Source organism: Microchirus variegatus, assembly GCF_963457635.1.
Source record: "Microchirus variegatus genome assembly, chromosome: 13".
In the NCBI taxonomy this organism is placed as follows: Eukaryota; Metazoa; Chordata; class Actinopteri; order Pleuronectiformes; family Soleidae; genus Microchirus; species Microchirus variegatus.
Window position 1 is genome coordinate 4,265,420 of NC_139814.1, and position 27,648 is coordinate 4,293,067.

The following is a 27,648-nucleotide window of genomic DNA, read 5'->3' on the forward strand; positions in this document are numbered from 1 at the left end:
CAGCAAAGTGGTGATAATATAAACGCCGAACAAGGTATAATGAGAACGCGTTGACTGATTACATTTCGCCCGCTTCCTTTTGCCAGTGATGCCAAAATCTGTGGAGCAGCAACATGGCTGTTGACGGTAAGACGCTTCTCCACGCGTGTCCGCTTATTGTGAAATATAAAAGATGATATTGCAATAGTATTGACAGCTGGGTGTTGTGCTGTAATGTGCTGTGCTGGGTCAGCTGTGAACGCTTGTGACTGTGTGATGCTCTTTTACAACACTGTCCTGATCGTCTGCTCCATTTTTCCCCATTGACACGAGAAAGAGCTGCTTGTTCACAATGATCGCACACCATAAAGACGCGTGAAAACGCGCAGCCTCTTTTTCCGTCTGCACACTGTGTGTGTTTGGGGGGGGGGGGGGTGGGAGAGAGAGAGAGAGAGAGAGAGAGAGAGAGAGAGAGAGAGAGTCGTGTCACAGGTCTGCGTCCGTGGAGCGTTCAGTCCTCTTCTTTTGCAAAATACCCATTAATAACCCTGCAGCACTGGCTCTAGTCTCTTCCCTGTCAGATGTGGGCTTGTTTGGGCCTTTTCCACAATTAATTAAAAACATTAAAATCCAAAATTACAAATAAGATAATTTGCATGTTGTGTGGTTATAAAGGTTAGGAAAGCATGGAAAGCGTATTATGTATGTAGATCATATATGTAAAACTGAAATTACAAACAACTTTCGGAAAAAAACATGTTTTCCAATTATGAGGCGCCGATTGTAAAGTTGCGAATGCTAAAAAACAAACAGCAACTTTATAGAATGTGTATGTCTAAAAAACGTGAATTTTTTTTTGTTAGTTTTGTCCAGATTTACAGCAATATTTGTGAATTTTGTGATATTTACTTCTCTTGTGTGAAAATATAATTTCAATGTTTAATCTGAATAAAAAAAATCTAAATCTAAATGTTAAATATAAATGTTAAATCTCAATGCTAAATATACATTTAAATCTAAATGTTTCGTTTGAAACTACATATTTAGCTAATATGCAAATTCACACTGCCGGTAACCGTATGTACCAAAATAAAAGCTCGAGGAGGTCAGGCTGTGTTTATACAATCAAATAACGAATTAAAACCACACTAGTGGGGGAAATAAACTTAAAACATACTATCATGATAACAACTACCTAATAACTACCCCCCAGACCCCCCTGTATTTCGCACAGTGTGCATAACTGGTGTTCCCAGGAGGACACAGCAGCACAGAGGTTGCGCTAGACTTTTTTGTTGTCTATCATTTTGACTGACAGGGTCATAAAAATCCTGTCATAAGCTATTTTTACAGGTCACTTTAATTTATTTAATTTAAATGATAATAAATATTAAATTGCATTTAATTTTAATTAATTTTTAATTAATATTCAGTCCAAAAAAGCTGAACAAATAATCCACAGCGTGGATACACACGTCAAGCAGAATATTAAGAATATGTCACTTTTTCTCCGCAGTAACAAAAACATCTGACTGTGGCTCCAGTAGCTACATATGAACATAGTGAAATATGAGCGAGTCACAGACGCTCCAAAGCCTCCTGTCCAGCTCTTTAACGCGCTGTCAGCACCACCCGGATTTTTCCATCCTGAAGTTTGTCCTTCATCTTCATCTTCATCTATCCCTCTTTTTTCACCTCTTTTATCAACATCGTTATTGGGCATTTAATGTCACAGCAGTTGAGTGTCAGAAGTTTCTTTAGAAGAAAAGTAGAAAAGAAGAATTTTTTTTTCTTCTTTTCTACTTTTCTTCTTCTACAAGAGCCAATAACTGCAATATGCTCTTCGCCACCAAGTGGTCAGGGGTGTGAATTGCAATCTGTCAAAGTGACGGACGGCCCTGAGATTTTTCCGTCGCCGTTTAAAAAAAAAAAAGGTCAATGACGGAAAATATTGGGTTAACGCGACCCCTGCAGCAGCAGCAGGGCTGGGACCTTCCATCTGTCTGATTGCCTTTTTTTTCTTTTGGAGAACATTCACCTGCGGGCGATGCCATGTTGTGACGCAACACAGTGACACGTGAGTGTCTGGGTGCTAATGTTATTTATCCACCATCTGTTTGGCTGAGGCTGGTTGATCTGGCTGCAGGTGATCACACAGGTGATTAAGCTGAAAGGAACAGTCAGTGGCTCTTTGATCAGGGATGCTTGTCTCCTCTTCAATTGGGGGCATCTTGTGGATCCAGAATCCAATGAGATGTTATGTATGTTTGGCTTTGTTCTGACTCTTAGAAATAAATCTGATAATTTTTTTGAAATTTTGAATTCACATTGTTTATGTTTTATGCACACATTGATACATTTAATGTGTGTGTATAATCGTCAACAAATGAAAATATGATTTGTGTGTCTACTCATTATGGAAGCAGGAGTGTGATGGATGGCCATCATCTGTTTTGGATTAAATACTGATCAATTCATAAAGCTAACTGTAAGTTAAAGGGTGACATTAGTCACACTTAGTTTCACACTAGTTATGTTTACATGGACACAAGTAAACAGAATACAAGCCTGATCAGAATAAAAATATGTCATGTAAACATGCACATCTGAAAACTCTGATCTGATACAGCCCATTCAGAAACAAATGTAATCCTGTTCGAGAGGCCTGGTATATGCTGATCATTATTCAGATCTGTGTTCACATAAACAGTGGATCCCATCATGACTTCCCGGTTTGGTGATCCACGTAACATGACATATTTCTTTTTTATTACTGCTGTATTTTCATTCCAAAAAAGAGTAATGAACAGACACGAAAGTCACAAAAGAGGAGGAAAATAAGACAGTGGACAGTGAGGCGACAAGCAGAGATGTGTAGTGTTTGTTGACTACAGAGGCCAAAGCGAAGCTTCTGCTTCTGGAGAAATATCAAATAGTCCATTCTGAATGAATGCTTGATGGATGAGTACTAATTATATCATTTCATTTTATCTTCATTTAAATGACGGAATTGTGAATTTTAATCAGAACAAATAATCTTGGAATGAAGAAATTATGCACATGTAATATATTTTAGATGCCTGTTGGTCAACTCTGCTCTATACAAGGTGGTCTCCACACTGATTAACTCTTGGGTTTGGCAACTGAAAATGGTTAATAGGCAAAAACAGGTGTCACGAAATGAAACAATCCTCGCTTGAAAGGCATAAGCCACTGGTTTCAGCCCTCGCCCCCCATTGCCCAAGTTAAAAGAGTCATGTGATCATAGATTACACACAGGTGTATTTACATAATTTCATGGTGTCCTATTTTTTAAGGATGCACAAGTTTTCTTGACAGGGGAATATCTGGTCTGTCCTCTTATATTGGAGCCACAAATGCACATATCACATTTGTATCTGATTTATTTCCACATATGGATGAGGACTGAAACTGATCTGATATCTGAATCTGTGTGGGGATTTTTTCTGTTTACACTGTCATATGTCATATCTGATTTGTGCCACATGGGATGAAAAGATCAGAATTGGGTCACTTTCACAATGCAGTGTAAATGCAACCATAGATACTGGTGGAGCAGAGAGTTTATTGTTCCAGAGACAATTTGTGGCGTCAAGGTTGTAGACAGATGACCATATGTATCAGCCCTGGCAAGATGCTCATCAGAATCTGAGGTAGTTTCCGCCTGCTCATGTCTGATATTACCTCTGTTCTTCTCAGTACTGACCTGTCTTCAAAAAGGAGAAATGGAAGCTATCCTGGGAAAATCAAAAATGCTGTTGGGATTTCTGTCCACACGCCTTGAAAAAACAGCAGATCTGTGCGACATCAATTGTGTGTATTGCATCACTCTTAACATGGCATGTCGACACCAAAACTGATGCTGGCTATATCCACGAATGCTTCACAGAACAGTGATATCGGTGACTTCAGTACAGGATATTGCAATATGCTCTACTCTACATTGCTGAGTTTTTGGCCATTGTTTCAAGAGCGGGATTGTCAAACTTTTTCCTACATCTGTGTTTTAAAGCAGTGCCACAAACATCTGATGTGCCTGCTGCCTGAACACAGCCTATGTAGTGGGTCTTGATAATGTGTATCTGTACATTTGCCAATTCAGGTGTGGTTGGTATGAGAGAGTGGAACTCCTACATTCCTGTAGCCCTACAGATCAGGTTATTCATCTCCAATGGCCATTGCAGCTCATTGTATGCACAATAATGTCCACACAACAGAGATTTATGAGAAAGTGGGGTTTCGTGGGGATTTTCACTTAGTCAGTCAAATATTTACATGCACTGATAAGATTATGCTGCAAGAAGATTCACATACAAAGTATCGTTGTTGTTGTTCTGCAACATGCTTCCCATATTTTCCCATGTCAAGCATCCAAAATAGAAGCCTCAGGTTGAATTTTGGTGAAAGGTTTCACATGGAAATCCCCTCCACTGATAGGGTTTACAGATTTAAAGGTGCATTATATGATAAATCTAAAGCAACTGGCAAATGGTAAAAACACTGAATAAAGAAAAGCTTATTATTATAGTGATTATGTAAACAGTGGAGAATTCACAGATTCTAGCGGTACCATTTTTATCACTCTACGAACAAGATTCACGGATCCAGCCCCAAAATAAGAGCAAAACAAAAACTGACTTCAAGAAATACAAGCGGAAATGTTGTCTTACCTTTGCTGTTTATCAAAACAAGTTATTTCCACCGGAACAAAACTGCTTCTCATGAAGAACTACACTTCCCAGCATGCTTTGGGAACAAATCCCAGTCTGATTGATCATTTACTTTGTATTTTTCAACAGTATTGTTTTGTTACAGAAAAGAGAGAAATTTAAAATTGATTGCCAACACAAAGGAGGCATACAACTCATCCTCCCTCCCCCCTTGGAAGATCTGATCACAACCTGGTTCATCTCCTTCCTGTGTACAAACCTCTGGTACAAAGACAACCAGCTGTGACTCGCACAGTGAAAGTATGGTCTGAGGAGAGTGATGAGGCTTTCATGGACTGTTTTGAGTCTACTGTGTGGGAACATCGACATCGACAGTCTCACACACACAATCACGGATTACATAAACTTCTGTGTAGAGAGCACTGTACCCACCAGGACAGTACAGTGTTTCTCTAACAACAAACCCTGGATTAACCCTGACATAAAGGCTCTCCTTAAGGAGAAAAATAGAGCTTTTAGGTCAGGAAACAAGGAGGAGCTGAAGACTGTTCAGAGGGAGCTGAGGAGAAAGATCAGGGAGGGAAAGGACAGCTACAGGAAGAAGATGGAGGATCAACTGTAGCAGAATAATGTAAGTGGTGTCTGGAGAGGCCTGAAAACCATCTCCGGCCACAACAAGCTGGACTCCCAGACTGTAGGGGACCAGAGGTGGGCTAACGACTTGAACCTATTCTTCAATAGGTTTGATCAGGGGCCCCACAGGGAACAGTTCTGGCTCCATTCCTCTTCACCCTGTACACTGCAGACTTCTCCTACAGCTCCCCCTCCTGTCACCTGCAGAAGTTCTCTGACGACTCTGCCATTGTCGGCCTCATCACAGGAGATGACGACAGAGAGTACAGAGAACTTGTTCAGGCTTTTGTGGACTGGTCCCTGCGGAACCGCCTCTAGCTCAACGCGGGGAAAACTAAGGAGCTAGTGGTGGATTTCCGCAGAAGACGACACTCTCCTCCATCACCGGTGAGCATCCAGGAAATGGACATAGAGATGGTGACATCTTACAAATACCTGGGTGTTCACCTAAACAATAAACTGGACTGGTCTGATCATGCTGCTGCGCTTTACAGGAAGGGTCAGAGCAGACTCTACCTGTTGAGGAGACTAAGGTCTTCAGGAGTTCAGGGAGAACTACTATCACGTCAGCTCTCAGAAGCGCAGCTCCCTCTCTGGAGCGGTGGATGCATTGCTACTCATTATCAAAACATTGTTTTAACAGTGTTTAAAAATAGCTTCGTCACGACTCCCCGCCGCAGTCCCTTTATGACTTTAAACCGGAGTCAGACCCAGAGTCAGAAGACACTGTTGCTCGTGAAACACCTCCACAATGGACGTTATTCTTCTTCTGCGGTTCAATGTACGCAACCGGATGTGCCCGGACTAGTGCCCGGAGCAGGACGATCTGCTGTTCAGGAAAACCACTGTTTACGTAACTAGTACGGGATTTTCAGTGATCTCGTTGAGCCCCGAGATTACAATAAAACACAACGTTCTCAGCAATGGCTGAACTGTTTGTTTCGAACCGTCAGGCTTCATAAACAAGGTAATGACGCAGATACACACCAAAAAAAACATATTACACACCTTATTTAATAGCTCAGCCTTGTTTCCTTACACTATAAATACCATGTGCATACTGTGTATATTCTGCAGACCGGTTGTAATGTACATTCTACATTCTATTTTTAAACCTATTTTTATAGTCAGTGTTAATATCTTATATATTGTACTTTATTTATTCTATTTCTTTTTGGTAATGCATGTTTATTATTTATTATCCTTATCTTTATTGTCTTGCTGCTGTAACACTGGAAATTTCCCCACTGCAGGACGAATAAAGGACTATCTTATCTATTATAAATCTGTTCACAGTGTTCCAAAATATTTGTTATTAAATGTTACATTAAGTTGTTATATAAGTAAATAGTAAGTTAAAAAAAAAATCCTGGAATGTATCAAACCATGGTTCAAAAATTGTGATACAAATCGAATTGTGAGTTTTTGTATCGTTAAAGCCCTAATTCTAATCAGTGACAGCATTTCCACCGGACGCGCTGCGGAGCGTCTCAGCAGCGTCCCAGAAGCGGCTCGCCACGCTGAAGTGCTTTCAATAGGTAGCAGTTCTATTTTTGCCGTTGCCGATGCTGAACCACGTACATTTCAACAGAGCAGTTCACACCAGACAGGAAGTGCGACACAGAATCAAAGCAAAACATTTCCGCCCCGCTTTCAAAATAAAACACAATACGCAGGTCATATAGCCTGTCACAACTTCACATCAACATTATGTCGTGACCGGTGCTGCCAGGTAAACAGTCAAATTAATCAGAGCGTCTCTGAGAGTCATAATGTACCATGAGAGACTGATTGTTGAAGTGGAGCAAATGAGATGCCTCTCACGGTTCTGGCAACTGAGGCTTGACCCAGAAAGTAGGAAGTACATCACCTTTAACACACCATTGGGATGTTACTGTTTCTTGAGGCTCCCATTTAGCATTAAATCAGCGCCAGAGATCTTCCACAGAACAATGGAGTCCATGATAGAGGGTCTGGACGGCACCAGATTTTATATGACTTGGTGGTCTGGGGAAAAACATGTCAACGACATGATGAAAGACTGGGGAAACTATTACAGAGAGTCAAACAGAATGGACTAAAACTGAAAAGAGAGAAGTGTCTCTTTGGTGTCACGGAGATGACTTTCTTAGGAGACAAGGTCACAAGTGAGGGGGTGGAACCTGACCAGTCAAAAGTGCAAGTCATATTGGATATGCCTGCCCCCACTGACAAACAAGGTGTCCTGAAAGCCAAGAGGATGATCAGCTTCCTTGACGATTTCATTCCCAATCTTACCTCCAAGACATCATGCATGTCTTGGAGGTCTGTCTCACAACATAGTGTTTTAATTGCCTGCAGGGTCAGTCCTCACATTCTTTGACCCATCAAAACCAACAAAGATCTGCACTAATGCTTCAAAAGATGGATTGGGAGCTGTACTGCTACAAATGAATGAAGACAAATAGCAACCTGTAGCTTATGCGTCCAGATCGATGACAGAGACCAAGCAACGCTATGCTCAAATTGAACAAGAGACTTTGGGTTTAGTGTTTGGTTGTGGAAAGTTTCACAGATATGTGTATGGACTTCCAACCTTTACAGCAGAGACTGACCACAAACTGCTCATAACAATCAGAAAAAAGAACCTTAATGACATGTCACCCAGAATTCAACGCATTGACGATGGCATTGCAGCGTTATGACTTTGAACTTATTTGCACAGCAGGAAAATACATTGTACTGGAAGATGTTATATCATGAGTGCAGGCTCCAAAAAGTGACATGCCAGTCAGCCCTGTGACTGCTGATGCTGAAACACACATTGTATATGTTCACTCCTAGTGTGTAATAAGGATGGGTTAAATGCAGAGATCAAATGTATCATCTCTTGGTATGTGTGCAAATAATGTGCCTGTCATTCTATATTTTTCAAATTGGATTGGCTGGTAATGGTTTCATGTTTAACTCTTGTATAATAATTGGGGGAAGACGGGTTGTGTAATAGTTATTTATTTGTTTATTAGGCCTCATCCCCATCTGTATCTGTGGAAATATGGCACTGTTGTTTTACCTCCCCATTAATTTTCTCCCTCCATTTTAACCAAATCTCGTTGAGAAAAAAAGATCTATCCCTCTTCACTCGTCATGCTTGCATGGCGCATGTCGGGGAGGAAAGAGGGGAAAATGTAATGGTGCTATTTATAGCAACAGTTCCTGGTTTAAAAAAAAAGAAAGAAACATTCCTCCATATGCAAGCCCTCCTGACCCAACCCTGCCTCACTGTAAAGTCCCTCATCATATATCCCTCAATCCTTCTTGCTTGTACTGTTGTTCTCTGTTCTTAGCAAAATATGTATAATTAATATCTTCCTCAGAAAGTGGTGTGCATCAGTAATGAACAGTGTCATGGCAAGGAAGAGAGGAAAGGAGAGAGAGAGAGTGACCTAGGAAGAGAAGGGAGAGGAATAAAGATTCAGTCAGAGGGAGCAATGCTTCGTGCCACGCATCTCAAGTTGGCTTTGTTTGAAACAAGGACCCCTCATGTATATTCTGTCAGTGGTTTGAACAGAGCTTATCAGGACCTTGGTTTCTTATCAGGGAATAAGACAATGGGTTTACAACATGGCTGTCATTAGTCTACAATTAAATCATAATAACATTTATATTTCTATTAATTCACAAGCTCTCCATCACTTAAAGAAAAAAATGAAAGAATCAGAATCTGTGTTGTTTGCAAAACAAACCCAGTAGCAAAAAAATACTTGGGATGGCAAACAAACACACTGAGGACCCCACATGGACAAAACATTAAACTATTACATTAAATTATTTATCTAATTGAGTATTGATTATATACATTGCGACATGTTTTGGATATGATTGTTACATTACTGGACATAATGGCAAACGCACTTTTAACAAAGGAGTTACAGGAAATGAATTCTTCATGATGATGATACCACAACCATAGTAGCTTATGTAAAAAGGTGAGATAACCAGGCACAATGCTTGCTCAATCAGTGCTAGCTAAGGATACTTGCTGTAACAGCTTAAAACTTCCTCATGATGAGAAAAAGATGGCTATTAAATTAGTTATTTCATGTATCATTAATCATGCTGTTTCCTCTCTAACATATATTATATACTTTGTACTCTGTGTATGTATATCATTATTATTTATCATTACTGTTGTTCTTATTACCCACAAAAGCTCATCAGGCTTTATGGGGTTGAATTTTTGTTGGGTATTTTAGCATTTTATTTCACTAGTTCTACTAGTGAACATTTGAACCCTTACTAGTATTAGTAGTAAGCACTTGGGGTTCTACTAGTTCAACTCGTCAGCATTTTTGCATTTACTAGTAGTACTAGTAAGGTCCAAAATAACCCAACTAGTGCTACTAGTGATTGCTCTGGCTCTTACTAGTAGTACTGGTAAGGGCTATAGTGTCCACTAGTAGTACTAATAAGGTGTTTGGCCTACTAGTAAGGGTCCAAATGTTCACTAATATTACTACTGGACATTTTGAGCCTCACTACTAGTAAGGTCAAAAACATCTTACTGATGCTACTAGTGAACATTTTGTCTCTTACTAGTACTACTAGTGAGGTCAAAAATGACTTACTATTGCTACTAGTGGGCTACTCTGTTTGCACACTAGTAGGCCAAAAGTACCACTAGTGGTGGAAAAGGCGTTAATTGTAAGACACAGTCATTCCACGAGTGCACACTAGTAGTTCTACTAGTGTGCAAAATTGTCTTACTAGTGAGGACAAAAAGCTTAATAGTACATGGACCTTAAGTCTGATATCAAGGATATCGAATAAATGATCAGACGGATTGCCATACAGATGTTGCTCCTAGTGTTGTCTTGGTGCAATTGCTTGGTGATCTTATAGCCTGAAATATGTCCTGGGTGAGCTTGCAGTTTTCAGAGGCCTTGCCAACGCCAATTTGTCTACAGTGGCCTTTTTTTCTATTTGCTGCCCACAAAAAAACATCCAAGTGTTTTGCTAAACAGAGCATTATGCCTTGTTTCTTTTTTCTCTTTTGCATTTTCAGGTTCAGATAAACCCACATAATGAGCCAAAACAGCCCCCAGGTCTGATAACAAAATGTCTTTTTTTTTTTCTTTTTTAACCATTCCACACAAATTTTCTAAAAAAAGGTGAGCAGATGACAAATGGCATAATTCGGTGACACCTCACTACTCACAGCTTGTTGGGAAAAATAAGCATAAAAATAATCACTCAGTGGAGGAAATGGTACTGTATTAGTTTCTAGCTATAAGTGCAAGCTTTCTGCCGATACATGTATGTCCTTTTTGTCTTTGAACACTTACGTTCTTTGAAACTCTTATAAGCTTATAAATAATATCTGGATATTTAAATGTTATATATTGATACACAAAATATACAGTATATTACACACATATGGTGTTTGGTCTCACAGCTGCACAGCTCGAAAAGCAACTTAGCCATCATGTAGCATTATTTGCTGCCATCTAGTGGTCTTTTAGCATCCATTTTGAAGCACTTGAAGACTGAACATGATGCACATATTACTTTTACAACCAATGTCAGGAAAATATAATTATTTAACATGGCATTACTCAAGATCATATTGTGATATGCATTTTTACAGTAGATCATAATCTAATTAGTTTAAAAATAATGCTTCATGAATTACCAATGTATTTAATTATATTTTTTCAAGTTCTTTTATCAGGTTATTTATGTTTGCCAACTTTCCTTTTCACAGCTGTTCACTGCAACCAAAGTCAGAATGGCATCGACCACCAGATGTGCAAAAAGAACATGACATCACAGCTGGATGAAGAGGAGGAGTCTGTGGACACTGGGGCTGTTCTGCTGGATGACAACAGCCCGAGCTACAGGGACATCAGTCCTCCGATGTACCAGCGACGCTCCCCGCCGCAGCGCTCGGTCTCTGAGTCTGAGCTGACACGGGTAAGAGGCTATTTAACAGGACAATGCACAGCGAAGTTTTATACAGAGAGAATGGAAGTGAAGTTCATCCATCCATTTTCTACTTCTTTATCCTCCTCCATTAGTATGCATATACGCCAACCAGGTTTACATTAAAACCAGTTATACATGCATGCTTGTATCCATGTCACTACAAACATGTATACATAATACTTTCAGAATGTGTGGTATGTGGCTTCTCGTTGTCTAAAGCCATTCGTTGTCTACCACGATCTCAGCTGACATATTTGCATATTTAAATGCATACACCCTACACTCAATTTAGAGTACACTATTCACCTCAAAGTTGTTACAACTCGAACCCGCGTCTTCTTGCTGCAAAGGCCAGAGAACTAACCACTACACCAACCGTGGGCCTGGTTTTCCAAATCTGTGGGTCTCGACCCAGTCTCCGGCAACCACTGTTTAAGTGCATCAGCATTTTCTCATACTACGACTGAATACTGTTTCCTAGCATCCTGAACTCAGACAGCCATTGGCATGAGTATAAACACAGTGGCAGATAGAGCTCTGGTAGCTGATGTCAGGTAACGCCCCCTGGTGGGGAACAACACTGTTCACCTCTACAGATATATATACGAGATAACACTTAAAGCAGGCAATATGTAGGACAATTTGACTCTTTTCCAGATGTTTTCACTATAAATGTAAAACCAGGAGAGTATTTTATGAAATGTAAATCATGGACTTGATTTACTAAGAGCTAATCTGCATAGCAAAGCTAACGTTATGCTATCGTGACACTTAAAGCGGACCTAGACCGGTTGCGTACATTGAACCACAGAAGAAGAATAACGTCCGTTGTGGAGGTGTTTCACGAGCGACAGTGTCTTCTGACTCTGGGTCTGACTCTGGGTCAAAGGTCGTCAAAGGGACTGAGGCGGGGAGTCGTGAAGAAGCTATTTTTAAACACTGTTAAAACAATGTTTTGATAATGAGGAGCAGTGCATCCACCGTTCCAGAGGGGGGAGCTGTGCTTCTGAGAGCGGGTGTGCTGAAAATATCACGTCCGGGTACTGGCCAATCACAAGACTCTGTCTTCTGGGTGAGAGAGTTGAGTCTCAAATCTCGCGGCTGGGAAACACCGTCAGAAAAGAGGATTTCTATCGAGTCGTTTACAGCAACTATGAAGTTTTTGAGCATAAAAACAAGTTAATGTATGTAAGTAGACCTCCATAACTAACATATATGTGCAACAGGACCACTCTATGTGACCTTTAAGGCAGAAGTTTGCAAGATCCTGCGATAGACTGTGTGTATAAAGGAAACAACAACGCAGCTTCTTTCATTCTACGATGTGGAAGAGCTGTTGATCTGGTGTCATAAATGATTTCTCCAGACGCTCTAATTAATTGACTGTTGACCTGGCAGCACCAGTCACAACCTAATATTGATGTGAAATTGTGATAGGCTATATGACCTGCGTATTGTGTTTTATTTTGAAAGGGGGACGGAAGTGTTTTACACTGATTCTGTGTCAGACTTTCTGTCTTGGTTATACTATGTCTGAAGCGACGAGAACAACAGTATCTGTAACATGTGATTTGTGCTGCGGGGTTTACACAAGCATCATCGTGTAATTCCATATCTCAGCTTTACTAAGTTTGAAGCACAAGTTCAGTCTGAATTGCATTAGAGACCTGGAAAGCAGCAGTGTATTAGCTGAAATCATTTAACTGCTGGAGCCGGTCTCTGTGTTGTGCGTCTGCATTGCTCTTAAGAGTTTTTTTCTTTGAGATAAATTCAATAGATCAAGTGCATGAAGACTGTGTAATTCTATCAAGTGGTAATCTACTCTATTATATAATCCATCTTTGGGCCAGATAGTATTATAATAATGCTATAAGAATCTGAGCCCAATTAAGTGCTGAATGAGAGGGTTTTCTGCTTAAGAAGTATTAACTTTTAAAGGTCTTAAGCTTAATTAAGGTGACATTATGTCTGAGAGAGAAGAAAGGTGCAATAATATATATAAGTGCTTTGAATTTCAAGACCAAGGAGAGCAGATTTAACGTCAAACTGCTGCTGCAGCTTCACATTTTTTAAATCATGTATTCATAGTGTTTTTTATGGTTCAGGGCAGCACATAGCCCAGTGGACAGGGAACTCTGCCTATAAACAGGGGGTTGTCAGTTGAAATCATAACATACATTATCTCAAGGCACTGTACATAGACGACATCATGCAGAGCAGAGAAACCCAACAGTTCACACAATGAGCAAGCACAAGAAAAAACTCAATTTTAACAGGAAGAAATCTGTGACAGAACCAGACTCAAACATGTGCAGAACCAGACTCAACCAGTTGGGGTGAAAGGAAAAATGGGGGACAGACGAGAGGTTAGGGACAGAAAGGGGGAGAGAAAGGACAAGAGGGAGTTGAGGTAGAGACCAGGAGCAGATATACAACAACTGTAACAAGTCATAAGTTTATACAGGACAGTTAGAGTCAGTGATGACATGTTTATAGAACTACAACATTATTTATACAAGCAGAAATTGTTGATAAAATTTATACTGATACCGACTTTTAATTTTTCATTTTAACAATAATGATAATAGTAGTATTCTCGAAACTGGATCTGGATCCTGCAACCTGGAAGATGAGAGAGGAAGGGAAGGAAAGACACAGACAAGGGAGAGAAAGAACAAGGTTAATGAAATATAATAAAGTCATATTCATACCCTGAGTGTGAGAGAGTGAGTGTGTGTGTGCACCACATGAATTCCCCCAGCAGTCTAGGTCTATAGCAGGATAACTAAGACATGGTCAAGCTTTATCAAAAAGGAAGGTTTTAAGTTTAACTTTAAATATATAGAGTGTCCGCTTCCCAAACTGTCATTGGGAGTTGGTTCCACAGGAGAACAAACAGAGAAGAAAAGCTAGCTCTGGCTGGTTTGTCCATTCTGTCTGCCATATAAATAATGGTGGCTACTTAAAGCAAGGCCCCAAACAGGTTTTGTTCTAATGTAATTAGACACTTATACCCATATACGGTAACATTTTACATATTTTACATTTTGTATACATATAAACTTTATTTCACTTCTCACAGTGTTTGTCTCCTATATGATATGTTTAACTGACATTTCTTATCCAAACAACCAATGATTTATAAAGGAAAATCATGAACATTTACAGGGGTGCCCAAACTTTTGCATACCACTGTATTTCCATCATCTGTTTTTGTTGTTTCATAAGAATGAAAAACAAAATATACAATGTATACTTAAGAGAGAAGGATCAAACATATACACATAATTCTAATATCAAATCAAACTAGTGAGAATACCTTGCCACCACAGGCACTAATGAAATACATTGAAGTGGCTCTGTGGTGTAGTGTGGATGGATCAGTCTGTTCCTGAATGAGCTGATGATGAACTCTCAGCTAGTTGCTAAATCATTAGCATCATAGTCAATACCTCACACACAAAGCTGTGTAATTCACACAAGATTCAAGCACATCAGCACATGTTTGTGCTGGCCCTGGATCTAGCGAATAACGATGCAGCCACATAATGTTCTGAAACACACAGTGGATTATTAAAAGAAAAAATGTCCCTGGTATGTGACTGAACACTAATGTTACGTAGATTAAAAATGTTAATGAAAACTCACCCCATAAGGAGATAGAGGGGTGCTGGCATCACGTCATCATCTCAGACAATTACCGTGTCTGTCCTGCCCTTTTCGGTTACTGAATAATTAGGGCCCTATGATTTCCGTGTTAACGGAATCGCGGACGGAATCGCGGAATTGGCCAATAAAAACAGAATCTAATGTTAAACGCAGAATATCGCGGAAATTGACATAATGTGACTGAAATGCTGTCATCGTGAGGAGAAGGAACGTTTGTCTGGAGAAATGTTCCGGGGAACGCTCATTCGTGGCACCACCCGTGCATCTCCTCACAAACACTCACCCGGCCAGGGTTTCCCCCAGTGCGTGTTGCTTGTTTATTAACTTTTTATACACTTTTTTTTTCTAAACCGCGGAACAAGTGCGCTGCGCCCGCATGTAACCGGCGAGCGTCCCCATGTCCAGGTGCCGATTGAAACTCAAGTCACACCATCAAATACGCCATTATTACGGTTATATTGTTATTGTCAATAAAGATGTTATATTAAGGAATGCACTGATAATTCGGCGGCCGAAACACGGCGAGTAAACTGTGGAACATCGCCTGTTAAATGCTGGAAAGTCTCTGCGCAAAAGTGAAACTTATGAACTTCCCGCGACTTTCACTTCACACCAGAGAACATTGTCTCTCTTTGAACAGTTAACTAAAGACATCGGCTCATCTGATGCATCTGTTATTCCCTTAATTGCAGAGTTGTAGGGGTAATAATGCGTGTAGAGAAACGATCCAGTCAGGATACGGAGAAGCACACGGCGCAGGAGAGGGAGAACAGTACATCGCAGGGGCGGTGCGCAGAAATCCGTCTGCACCAGATGAGGGGGCACTACCACTTTTTTATTTATGTTAATTATTTTACTTTTAAATGTGACCAGCATTGCATGGCTTGTTTTAAGATTCACTGGCATTTACTTAATTAGGATTTAACTTAAGTCAAAACAATTGAACAATTGAGAAGTCAGTCGATTCAAGAAGAAAGTTGTACTTCAGTGGACATTTTATTCACTGACACAAAAAGCACACATTCTATGGTGGTAAAGTAAGTATAAAAGGTAAAAAAAAACAGAATAAAAAATAAATAAAACAGAAAAAACGGAATTCTAAAAAATTAAAACGGAAAAAACAGAATTTGGAAAAATAAAACGGAATTTGGAAAAAAATAAAACGGATTTCATAGGGCCCTAAATAATCCATCGGTTTGCTGTTTTTGTGACAATAAAGTCTGCTAATGTTTATGCTAACACGTTAGCCTAAAGATTGCTAGCTTAAAATGCTAACGAGTCTACTCACATAGCAGAAGTGAGATCTGTGTCTGTCTCTGTCTTTGTTAAGAAGTATAGCCACAATTTAGTTCTGCGTTTTTTCCATGTCCATCTTCATTCAACGGTGAACACGCACGCACACACTGCAGTAGCAGCAGCTGTCTTGGCTCTGTGCATATTAAGAAGCCATTGCTTTTCTCCGTGACCTTTGGCGGATTGGCCAAAAAAACTAAAAAAGCTGGAATGTGAGATCACCATACCCTAACTGGGAATCGATTCACAGCGATAAAACAACCTTAATTCAAATACAAAGTTTATGGTTTTAAGACCCACAATACTGTGATTTGAAGCATGTAGTGGGTTCTTACAAACTTCAACTTGAACAATTTTGAAAAAAACGAAAACCCCTCATTTTTTTTCATGTTTTACTCGTTTTGTGCTGGGCTGACTTGCGCCCTCTTTAGCCGTGGCGGGCCACAAATGTACTTAAGTACAGTAACAAAGTATTTGTACTTAGTTACATTCCACCACTGCTCATTGATCACAACAAACTTGTTCTTCCACCAATCTGCTGGCCTGTAAGCTTGAGTGGTAGGACAGATTTGCACTTAATTGCTCCCTTGCATATTCCAGCAAGGAGAGAGATATTACCACCGGACCCACACAAATTAAAGGTGTGGGCTCACTCTATAGAGATTGAATCAAATCCCCCGGGGTTCATTTATTGAATATATGTGATTTACCAGGTTGAAAGTGATAGGTTGTGCTGTACTGACGGTAATCCAAATATATATATATATTCAACCAAATGTTTTGAGTGTGTGTCATTAGTCATCTACCTTGCTCTAGTAGTCGAAACTTAGTAATTGGCCTAGTATTCAATTATTCCAATGGTTGAGACGGGTGTTACAAAGGCGTGCAGTAAGTATCACATGTACAGAGCAAGTTTAGCAGATAACAGACAAAACAACATATTTGCAATAACTATTAATACCAAATAATACATAATTTTAGTTATTATATACTAGTGCACTGCCCGTAGGAAATATGTATTCCTATAGTGGAAGCTAAAGAAGATTTTTCAGTTATGGTAATGATAAGATGATGACGATAAGAAACGTAAAGGCTAACATAATACAAACACTGTGTTGTGACTGTCAGCTATGCTAATGCTAATGGAAAATGAAAACGTTTGCGTTGTGCCTAATGAGGTTGCACAGTGTATGTATTATGCTAGCCCAACGGTAATGCTTATTGTAGCTTCGCTAGCTTACCTTTGGAAACCGGTTCGCCAAGTTAGCCGCAAAGTACTAGCATGCTAATGCAAAATAAATATGTGGTCACACATTGGTAAATGGACACCGTCTTCGTCGTTTTAGTATAACACTATGTTCTGCGGTGAACCATGTGAAAATGTCTCACCCACCATGAGGACAGCCTCTTCACTCCCACCTCCTCACTCCAGACAGCACAGCTGCTGCTGATGAGCCACTGCCTGCCTGGTGTAGCGTGATAAATCAGCGAAAATGCATCATGATATATCAGCAAGAATTAAAATTCCTCCAAAAAATTTGAATAATCAAGGACGCACACCATCGGGCCATGCTCAACCCATAAAGTCTTAGGGTGATCTGAATAAAAGCGACCAGGAGCAGGCGAACCCGGTCTGTAAAATATGCCGGCGGTTGGTACCAACCAGGACAGGGAACACAACAAATCTTTTTCATCACCTGAGACAGCACCACCCCAGTGATTACACTGAGAGTGTGACTCTGCGGGCTCAAGCTAGCACGACGTCTGCCATTTGTGCCAAGGCCATGTTTACTGTTTTTGTACTGGAGATGTTCACTAGTGTCCAGCCAAAGCAATTTAAGTCACAGCTGTTTATATACAATGTTTAAATAGGTGAAAGCTTGTATTATTGTGTAAAGGGAGATGACTCATGTTTACATTACAAAAGATGTGCACAACCTTTTATTTTTGCACTTTTCAAATTCACAATATTATTATTGTGGTTTAGTTTTGACATTTATTTTATCTTTGTTTAGCACTTGAATGTGTCATAGGGCGTGACCCACATGTTAACTTAGTTTGGTTTTGTGCTGCCTCTACAAATATTTGAGATTATTATTATTTAATAATTGTTTTTAAGTTGTTTAAATAAGTTGTTTTTTTATGTTATTAAACGTTATTATAAAGTTTCAGTGAATCTCTTATTTCTAACCCTAACCCTTCACACTGGCTGCATCTGAAAAACTACATATATCGTGATAAGAATCGAGATCGATCAATATAGAAAAACATATTGTGGTAATATTTTTTTCCATATTGCCCAGCCCTAGCTGAAAGTCCACATTTCATGTGTTTATTTAGTTTTTTTTTACAGCGATGCTGTGGTAACAATGTGTGTCAATGGAGGAGCAGGAAGGAAAAACATAACATATTATCTTACAGGCTGAATAAAATTGTACCACTGTCCGATGTGAACAACAGGCCTTGAGTTTGACACGCGTTTTTTGTTTTTTGTATAATATGGGATTAAAGCTGACTCCTGTGCCTGTATGGCTGGATTTGTAATCAAACCAAGGCATAGCCATAGATAAAAAAAAAAACATGGGGCATAAAACAGCCTTTTAGACTCAGTGGATGCCTCGAACCACGGCAGCAAATCAGCTAATCTCAGTCAAAATCAATATCAAGTCTGAGGTGAATATACTTTGTTTGGTGTTAACACCCTGCAATGCTTTATAGACCCTGTCGAATGACAAAGTGGAAGTCTTGTGGAGGCTCTTCATGAAGGCTTATTAATATTAGCACCATATTCTGCTGTCCACAGCTCTCTGGACCCCACATACATGCTCACAGACTTATCTCTTTCCTACATGTAACAGATTAATGAATGCAGGGAATTTTCATCTTCTGTCAGTTGTAGCCAAGGGTGAGAGGGTAATGCAGAGCTGTTAATTAGCTGCCCAGTGAACGGCACAGTCACTCCGGGTCTCAAACAGCCATTCACTCACTCGATATATGACACTTATGGCAGGAACCCTGCTCCTCTCAACACTTTTCTGCCCTGTCACAGTCACTGAAGTCGATGCGGTGTTAAGTTGTGACACTAGAGGGTGATGTATAACAGCAAATGTTACATTGGTGCAACGTAGGCAAAAAATAATGACTTATCTGTCAAATTCTGTAATCTTTGGCATTTTGTGTGAAATGATGCAATTAAAAATTGGTCTTGTATATTAGAAAAATATTAAAATCACTTAAACAACACATGTATATGTATTTATACAAACCTGACTTTAATTACAGTTCCACATAAAGGACATGATTTATCATACTTCATTTTGGACACTAATTTCTATATTTCTGATTTCTTATTCTCCTGCATATATGTATATGAATATATATATAATTTTTTTAATCATGAAATAATAAAAGCTAAAATAAACTTCAGAGAGCCAGGGTCCTGATAGTCAGACTGAAGGTCCATGTACTATTAAGCTATTTGTCTTCACTAGTAAGACAATTTGGCACACTAGTAGAACTACTAGGGTGCACTAGTAAAATGACTGTGCCTTACAAGTAACGCCTTTTCCACTACTAGTGTTACTTTTGGCCTACTAGTGCGCAATCAAACCTTACCAGTAAACTACTGTGCTGCACTAGTAACACTACAAGGCCCTACTAGTAGGCATGCGTCACACACTAGTAGCCTCCTGGACCCTACTAGTACCGACAAAATGTCCACTAGTAGCACTAGTAAGATGTGCTACTAGTGCACATCTACTGCGCAACTAGCGCGGTACTAGTATGCAATTGCACACTACTAGTGAACGACTACATGCAACTAGTAAGACATTTCTGTAACATGTAAGACATTTCTGTCTCACTAGTGGACAACTTTGACATACTAGTAGGACAAATAAGTCTTACTAGTGAGGCAAAACTGTGCACTTGTTGACAACTCTGCGCTACTAGTAGGCTACTACTAGTGACACTATAAAGTTCTAGTAGTTAACATCTAGTGCTTCACTAGTAGTACTAGTAGTGCGACAATGTCAACTAGTGCACAGTTTTATCTCACTAGTAAGATGTAGTTGTCCAACTAGTATGCCAAAGTTGTCCTACTAGTGGGCAGAAATGTCTGACATGTTACAAAAATGTCTTAACAGTCGCATGCAGTCATGCACTAGTAGTGTGCAATTATATACTAGTAGTGTATTGTGTCATACTAGTACAGCCAAACTCCTTACATGTTAGGTTCAGAGGCTCACTAGTAACACAAACTTTCTCCGACTAGTTACACTAGTAAGGCAAAATCATCCGTCACTAGCAACACAAGTGAGCATTTTTGGTGTTACTAGTACTACTAGTAAGGTGCAAAATCTCCCACTAGAGCAGCTAGTAGATATTCTGCCACTTACTAGTGCTACTAGTACACATTATGGCCCTTACTAGTAGAGAGTGTACAAATGTTCACTAGTATTACTAGTGGACATTTTGTCTCTTTCTAGTACTACTAGTGGGCATTTTGGTATTTACTAATAGTACTGGTAAGGTAAGACATACCTTACTAGTACTACTAGTGGGGATTTTGGTGCTTACTAGTAGTACTAGTGAGGGCAAAAATGCCTTACTTATGCTACTAGTGGGCATTTTGGCAATACTGGTATGGTCCAGGAGGCTTCTAGTGCATGACACATGCCTACCAGTAGGGCCTAGTAGTGTTACTAGTGCAGCGCAGTGGTTTACTAGTAAGGTTCGATCGCGCACTAGTGGGCCAAAAGTAGCACGAGTAGTGGAAAAAGCTTTACTTGTAAGACACAGTCATTCTACTAGTGTGCCAAATTGTCTTACTAGTGAAGACAAAAAGCTTACTAGTACATGGACTTTAAGTCTGATATCAAGGATATCGAATAATTGCTCAAACGGCTTGCCATACATCTAGCTACAACTGTGTAGTGATAGTGATAGGCAACCCTGTGTAAACATTCACATTTAATTAATGGTGGCAGAAGCTGAATAACCTTGGATTACATTCATTATAAATGTTCATTATAAACTTTAAGTTACATTTGAGTGTTTAAAGTTCACCTGGGGAAACTGACGGGGGGTGCTGTGTCTATCTCAGCTGACATAGGGCGATAGGCGGGGTACACACTGGACAGTTCGCCAGTACAGTTAAATGTAACCTCGTTAAATAACTTTTTTCTTGCTCTTGTTGATGTTGTTGCCAAGAATATATAATGTATGTCTCTCTTTAAGCAAATGTATCCTACACCTGGGTAAAGGATGAATGAGTTAACTATCGCAACCATGACAACAATATGTTAGTAAAGACAAGCAGCCACAACCTTGTGAAAAACTACTGCAACGACAGATTCGTTTGAATATAAGACACAGATATATTTTCACCTTTAGTTTTTATAGTATTTCAATTATCTTGTTTTTGTTTTGTTTTTTTAATTGCACTTTTTCACACAATTTATTGTTTGAATCCAAGCATTTTTCAAACAAGCAAAATATATCAACTGACTGACACGTGGTTGTTATGGCTTCATGTTTCCTTTTAGACTGGAACATTAAGAATCTGCAGTCTTGGCTTTAGCCTTGGGGTTCAACTGTGAAGTTTGTGTTTGTTGTTCTGAAGGATGAACCAACATGGGATATCAGTGGGAGAAATGCAGAGCTGCTTTGAAGCAGATAAAAGAGGGAAAATCGATGGGAGCCATTGCAAAGAAACACGGAGCACAACCAATACAACTGTTTGAAATATCCTGAAAAAGTACTAAGCCTAACCCTAACCCTAAAAAAATGTTTTTTCATGTTTTACTCGTTTTGCTATGGCGGGCCACATTAAACCCAGATGAAGCCACACCGTTTACACAGGGTCACAATTTTGTGGGCGTTACGTTACGACACCCTTCACAGTTGTAGCTTGATGGATCATATTGATTTGATTAGCTAAGTAGACCTGCTGTAAAACCACTTACTGTCACCTATCACAGCAATGAGTTAAACCAGATGAAAATAACAAATACAATAGCATTAATAGTCTAAACATAACTGTTGTGTTTAATAAATATCTTCTGATTTTAGATTTGTTATACTAGTTAGCTACATGGCCCTGCAGTGCAGTGATACAAGGATAACCAGAGCTTCTCACGTCTTGACTATTGCAGACAAGAGTAGCCCGAGAGAGCAGAACAATAAAAAGGAAGACCTCCATGATAAAACAATAATTGGTTTTAAAGTATTTTTATGTTTGTTATGTTAAATCCATATACATTTGGGGATTCTTGCGAATCCCTCTGATGATATGTTTTTTTACTGTACTGTTCTCTCTATGTGTTTTGCTCTTGCATGAACACAGATTAAACAGCATGCCAAACACCTTATTCAAGAGCCAGGAATTGAGTGGCTTCCTCCTTTAATATTTTCTTACACATAAGTCAGCATTTCTGACTGCACTGAATTCAGTGTAAAACTAGAAAAGTGTCTTAATAAACAGTAAATATCAGTATCAGTGTATTAACTGCTTAACATTAACTCAACAAGCACTCTCCTGTCACAAAGGGCCTCCCGTTATTACTTCTGGGTTAATTTAGCTGAGTACATTCATACTGTTTCTTAAATGCTCATCAGTGTTAGTGTGATTACTTGCTCCATTATGTATGTGATAGTTTTATTCCCACTCTGGTCGACGCTAATATATGGATGTTTATTTTTGTCTCTGATTCATATTACTGTCATGCATTTGCAGCAAAGGCTTCCTTCTTTTGTCTTTTAATTATTTTATTCTTTAGTAATTGTATTTTTTTTGTCCTTGCACTGTTGCTAAGGTAACGTGTATGTACTGTAGAGCTGTTCTGGGCTTTGAGATATCAATTAAAGCCAAAGACAACAGTTAACTTGGATTGTGTGGAAAAGTGTTATTTGTACATGTGTGTTTGAGTGCCTGGGAAGTACGTGTGTGTGTATGTTCCAGGTGTTGAGGGGACTTAAATCAGTTTACACACTCGCATTATGGGGACTTGTTTTCCTTATGGGGACAAAAAGTAAGTCCCCATAATGTATTGCATTTTAAGGTGAAGACAATGATTAATCAATTTGAGGTTGTTTTTTTCATTATTAAAACAAGCTTTCTGATTGTTCAGCTTCTTAATGTTGATATGTTCTGGTTTCTTTGCTTCATAATAACAAAGAAATCATTAAAACTGACATGGCTGCAAAAAACACATAAATGAAAGTACTGCGCCCTCTACAGGCCAAAAAAATACTACTACAAGTATAAATGTACACAGTTCCAACACACTGATCAAAATTGTTCAACATTTTATCAATCAAAAGATTGCTTGAATGTAAATCTTGTTATGTCCTCCACAGTCATGGAACACAGAACAGAGTGTGTGTGTGTCTGCTCCCAGATATATTCCACTTATAAATAAACCCCTGCTTGTCTCTCAGATCTCTAATTGGGTCCGAGTATCTTGAACACAGCTCTTGGAGCATGATTGGACTCCTGTTTTCATCTCCCTGCTGTTTTCTCTCCAGCCTTTGGCTCGGCTGTGTGGTGAGCTGTGAGGCAGCGACTCACCTATTCGACCAGCCCCATGAAACACAGCTATGAGGCTAAATCAGTGCAGAATGTAAAACACAGGTGTCCATTGACTCACAAATGGTTTCATGGAAAATTAGTCTTTTGTGTCAAACTCTGCTGAGTCCACTCTGGAGCCGTCACTTATTTTTCTCTGCCTCCATCAGTCTCACCATGTTCCATATTGTTGGTATCAGGTATGTATTGGTATTAGGGACAGACTAATTGTAAGAGATCAATTTATTTATTCAATATTTCAGTTGACTTTATAAGAGATGCTGCTGAGCCTGGGAGCTTCCTGCACTTTCTGTTATAATTTTAAAACAAAGATGTTTATTGTCTAAGATTGAATGCATCGTCATCCCACTCGCATTCTGTGAAGAGCTGCTGCACTCTGCCCGTGATCTGATAAAATCACTGGGGTTTGTTGTAAACTTTGCCCGCGTCCACGAGTGATTCGTGCGGCTGACGGCTGTCAGATGTAGGCTACAGAGGATCCGCTCCGGCCTGATACACCTGTTGCTCAAGGTCTGAAGTTCCGCTGCTTCCAGAGGAGGCGGGACATTGTCCTTGAGATCCGGCTGCAGAGACATCCTGATAAGCCAATTAGAAACTGGAAATTCAAGTTGACTTCCGTTTCAATCAAACTCTCTCAAACATACTAGTATACTCGCATACACTGCATATCATTGTCTCATACATTCACTATCATGTTGTTGCATCCATAATACCGTGAAAGAGAGTATGATAGTAAATGTACGTGACTATAGTACTGTTTGTGAGAGACTATAATGTAACATGTGAGCGCAAGACTGAATTATTTCTCAAACGGCCTCTCATATAATCGTGCACCCCTAAACTTTCTAATTGGAAGCTTTCACAACAAATTTGTGGGTGAGATTGAGCGCTAAATTATGGTGTTCTTTTTGATATGACAAATAATCTGTGTAAATGTAAATTTGTTAAAATCTGATTTATTTACTAACAAATGTCTGTGTCCTCATGGCCCTGAAAAAAATTGTGTTTCCCAAACGTTCTACATAACTACACACAATCTATTGTGACCAAAATCAAAATATCAATCAGGGCACAAGCATTTTTGTACATACGACTAATTTGTAACCATATCTGTAACACCTAATATCATTTTGAATTGGTAAATTAATAATCTCTAAGAGATGTTTGGTAAATTGTGCATGTTTTTAAAAACAGAAAGGTTGAGAAAATGCTGCAAACTGCCTAGTAAGGGCTGTGTAATACTTTCTGTAGCGGTCCATTGGGTCTAAATGTAAATTTCGTCCTTTTTTGCCAATTTTTGTGGGGGGACCACTTAGACCCACCACTTTCAGTAGCACAACACTTTCCAGACCAGCGGGTGGTGTGCTCTGGCTGGTCAAGAGACAATGAAGAAGACAAAAAACATAGAAAATTACTTTATGCCACTTCTGGAACAGAACGTGAAATGTAAAACAGCTCTCTACTGACACAGAATGCACAAAATGTGCTCTTCGCATGCAATCCATCCGTGCCCCTCTCTCTTTTCATGGTTTATCCTTCACTCTTTTCCCATCCTCGCTTCGCTTTTGCTTTTTTCACCTCAGACACCTAGTCAGGGTTAATTAGCATTGAGTAGAGCTGTGTTTAATGGTTAATGTGGTCTCTTCCTCTAAAACCACCACCTTATACCAAGCATTTATCCACACAGACTGCCAAGCTGTCGCATTAGGACCAGTGCCCTCGCCTATACCTGCCTTTCTGCTTGCTTTGGCTGTCGGTCACTTCCATATGCCCAGACAAGCATTCATATCTCCCTCAATTTCTCTCTCTCTAGGATTCAAGATATATAGTGAGTGGGAGCAGTGGAGCTACACGGAGAAAATAAGGAGGGTGTGAGGTAGTACCTTATTATAAGAAACAGGTGAGAGCGCGAGAGAAAGTGATGGGAAAAATGAAAGATACAATATGTGTGGAGAGGAAGACAATGTGATAGATTTGCCAGGGACAGAGTGAGATTGAATGTGGGGGAGAGATGAGGGATGGGGTGAAAGGATCGGGAGTGTTGAGGGAATGCTGCTGGAGCCTGTTATTCTGCCTTCATTCAGATAGAGAAGAAGAGAATTGCAATGCCACACCACGCTGCAGCCAAAGAGCAGGCTGAAGTGGAGCGGAGTGGATGTGAAATTTTAATCATCTCTCGCTGTTTGTAATTTAAGCAGACCCTCAGTCAACATCCAAAACAGTAGTGGCACTTAAAAGAGTGATCTATTGGCACATATTTGTCCTAAATATTGACAGTGGAATGGCATGATGTAAACAGATAATGTACTACAAATATTCCAAACACTTTTCAGTGCTGAAATCAGTCAATCAAATCAATCAAAAAAGGCAACTCAAACAACAACCCAACAACCTTGTTGTGAGTTAAAAAGTGAGGAAAAGAAGGAAGGAAGAAAAGGAAATGTGGATCATGGATCTCCCAAACATTGAGTGAAAACATTAAAATACTGATATACTAAAAACGGGGCAAATAATATTAAAAATGTCATTGAATGAATGATTTGTTTATTTCGGGCATGACAGTTAATCAACATCTGCACACATCCACATGGAATGTGTAATTTCATACACATGACAGAAAGGGCAAAAGCGGGAGAAGCAAAGCTTATCTAGTCCCGCCCCCATTACCACAGAGTAGTTTTTTATTAATTTTTTTTTTCTTCTTCTCTTTTCTTCTTCTTCCCTTCTTAATTTTAGACAGTATTGAATTAACGAGCAGCAGTATCATAAGGCTGCAGTTCATCTCAAGACAGTAAATAGTCCACGTGCACGACCGTACATGTGTTCTTATCGAACCGTCACGAGCGTTCACAGTCTCGACTTGTTGCCATGGTGTAACAACGTCACAAGATGGACCAATCAACAGAATTCCTTTCAGTGGTGCGAATATTAACTTGGATGGTGAGAGAGCCCGTTTTTGCAGATTCATTCTTCATCCCTCATCATCCCTCTCCTGCATAGCTCTCACTACACTCAGCTTCACCAGCTCATCTCGATTAGCTGCGTCCACTCCCATCTTCACCACGCAGTCACGTGTCAGTGCACAACCCCATCACAGCACTCCGAGTCGTGGCGATGTCCACTCTCGCATTGAGCTGCTCAGCAGCGGCCTTTCTCAGCTTCCGATATTGCATGAACATTCCACCTGCCAAGGTTAGCATTCCGAGTATCATGAATGTGAATATGTACACATCCTCCACATCCTCTATGTCCAGCGCAGCAAGGCACGAGACTTGCCATTTTCCCCAGGCATCTTTGTTGTAGCCGGCAGGGAAGGTTCCGCCTGGGCATTGAGGTTCATCAGAGCCCGCACTCCTAGTAAAGAACGCTCTGTCAATGGCGTTCAGAGACCAGCTCAGCAGATCCATTGTGAAGTTGAAGTATTCTCGTAATGAGTTAATGAGTCATTGTAACAGATCAAAATTTAATAGAAAATGTGGTTATAGTTGGTCCTGCGATGGACTGCTGAACTGTCCAGGGTGTACCCGCCTATCGCTCTATGTCAGCTGAGATTGGCACAACACCCCCTGCGATCCTCCTGTGGAGAATAAAGCAGTAGATGGATGGATGGAATATGGTTATAGTGGTTATAATTTTATGATAAGAAATTATGAATATTGTAATACCATTTTGTTGTCATTGTAATTTCCAAGTAAGAGCTTGGTAATGACAATGGAAAAATTGGCCATAAGGGAGGTGGAATTTCAACTTTCTATAACATAATTATCAATTTCAATTCTCATGACCGTTATTACATGGATTTTGCTTTGTAAATAACATGGTTTTGCTGCA

At 39.7% G+C, this 27,648-nt stretch overlaps 1 protein-coding gene across 2 annotated transcripts in view; it reads left to right on the forward strand.

The window, feature by feature from the left end:
- The window catches only part of samd12 (sterile alpha motif domain containing 12), a 125,745-nt gene continuing 98,097 nt past the window's right edge, over positions 1-27,648 (forward strand). For both annotated transcript variants that reach the window (XM_083899670.1, XM_083899669.1), the window contains exons 1-2: positions 1-126; positions 11,047-11,255. In XM_083899670.1, coding sequence (XP_083755796.1) covers positions 114-126; positions 11,047-11,255 — 222 coding nt within the window. In that variant the 5' untranslated portion in view covers positions 1-113. The remainder of the gene's footprint in view (positions 127-11,046; positions 11,256-27,648) is intronic.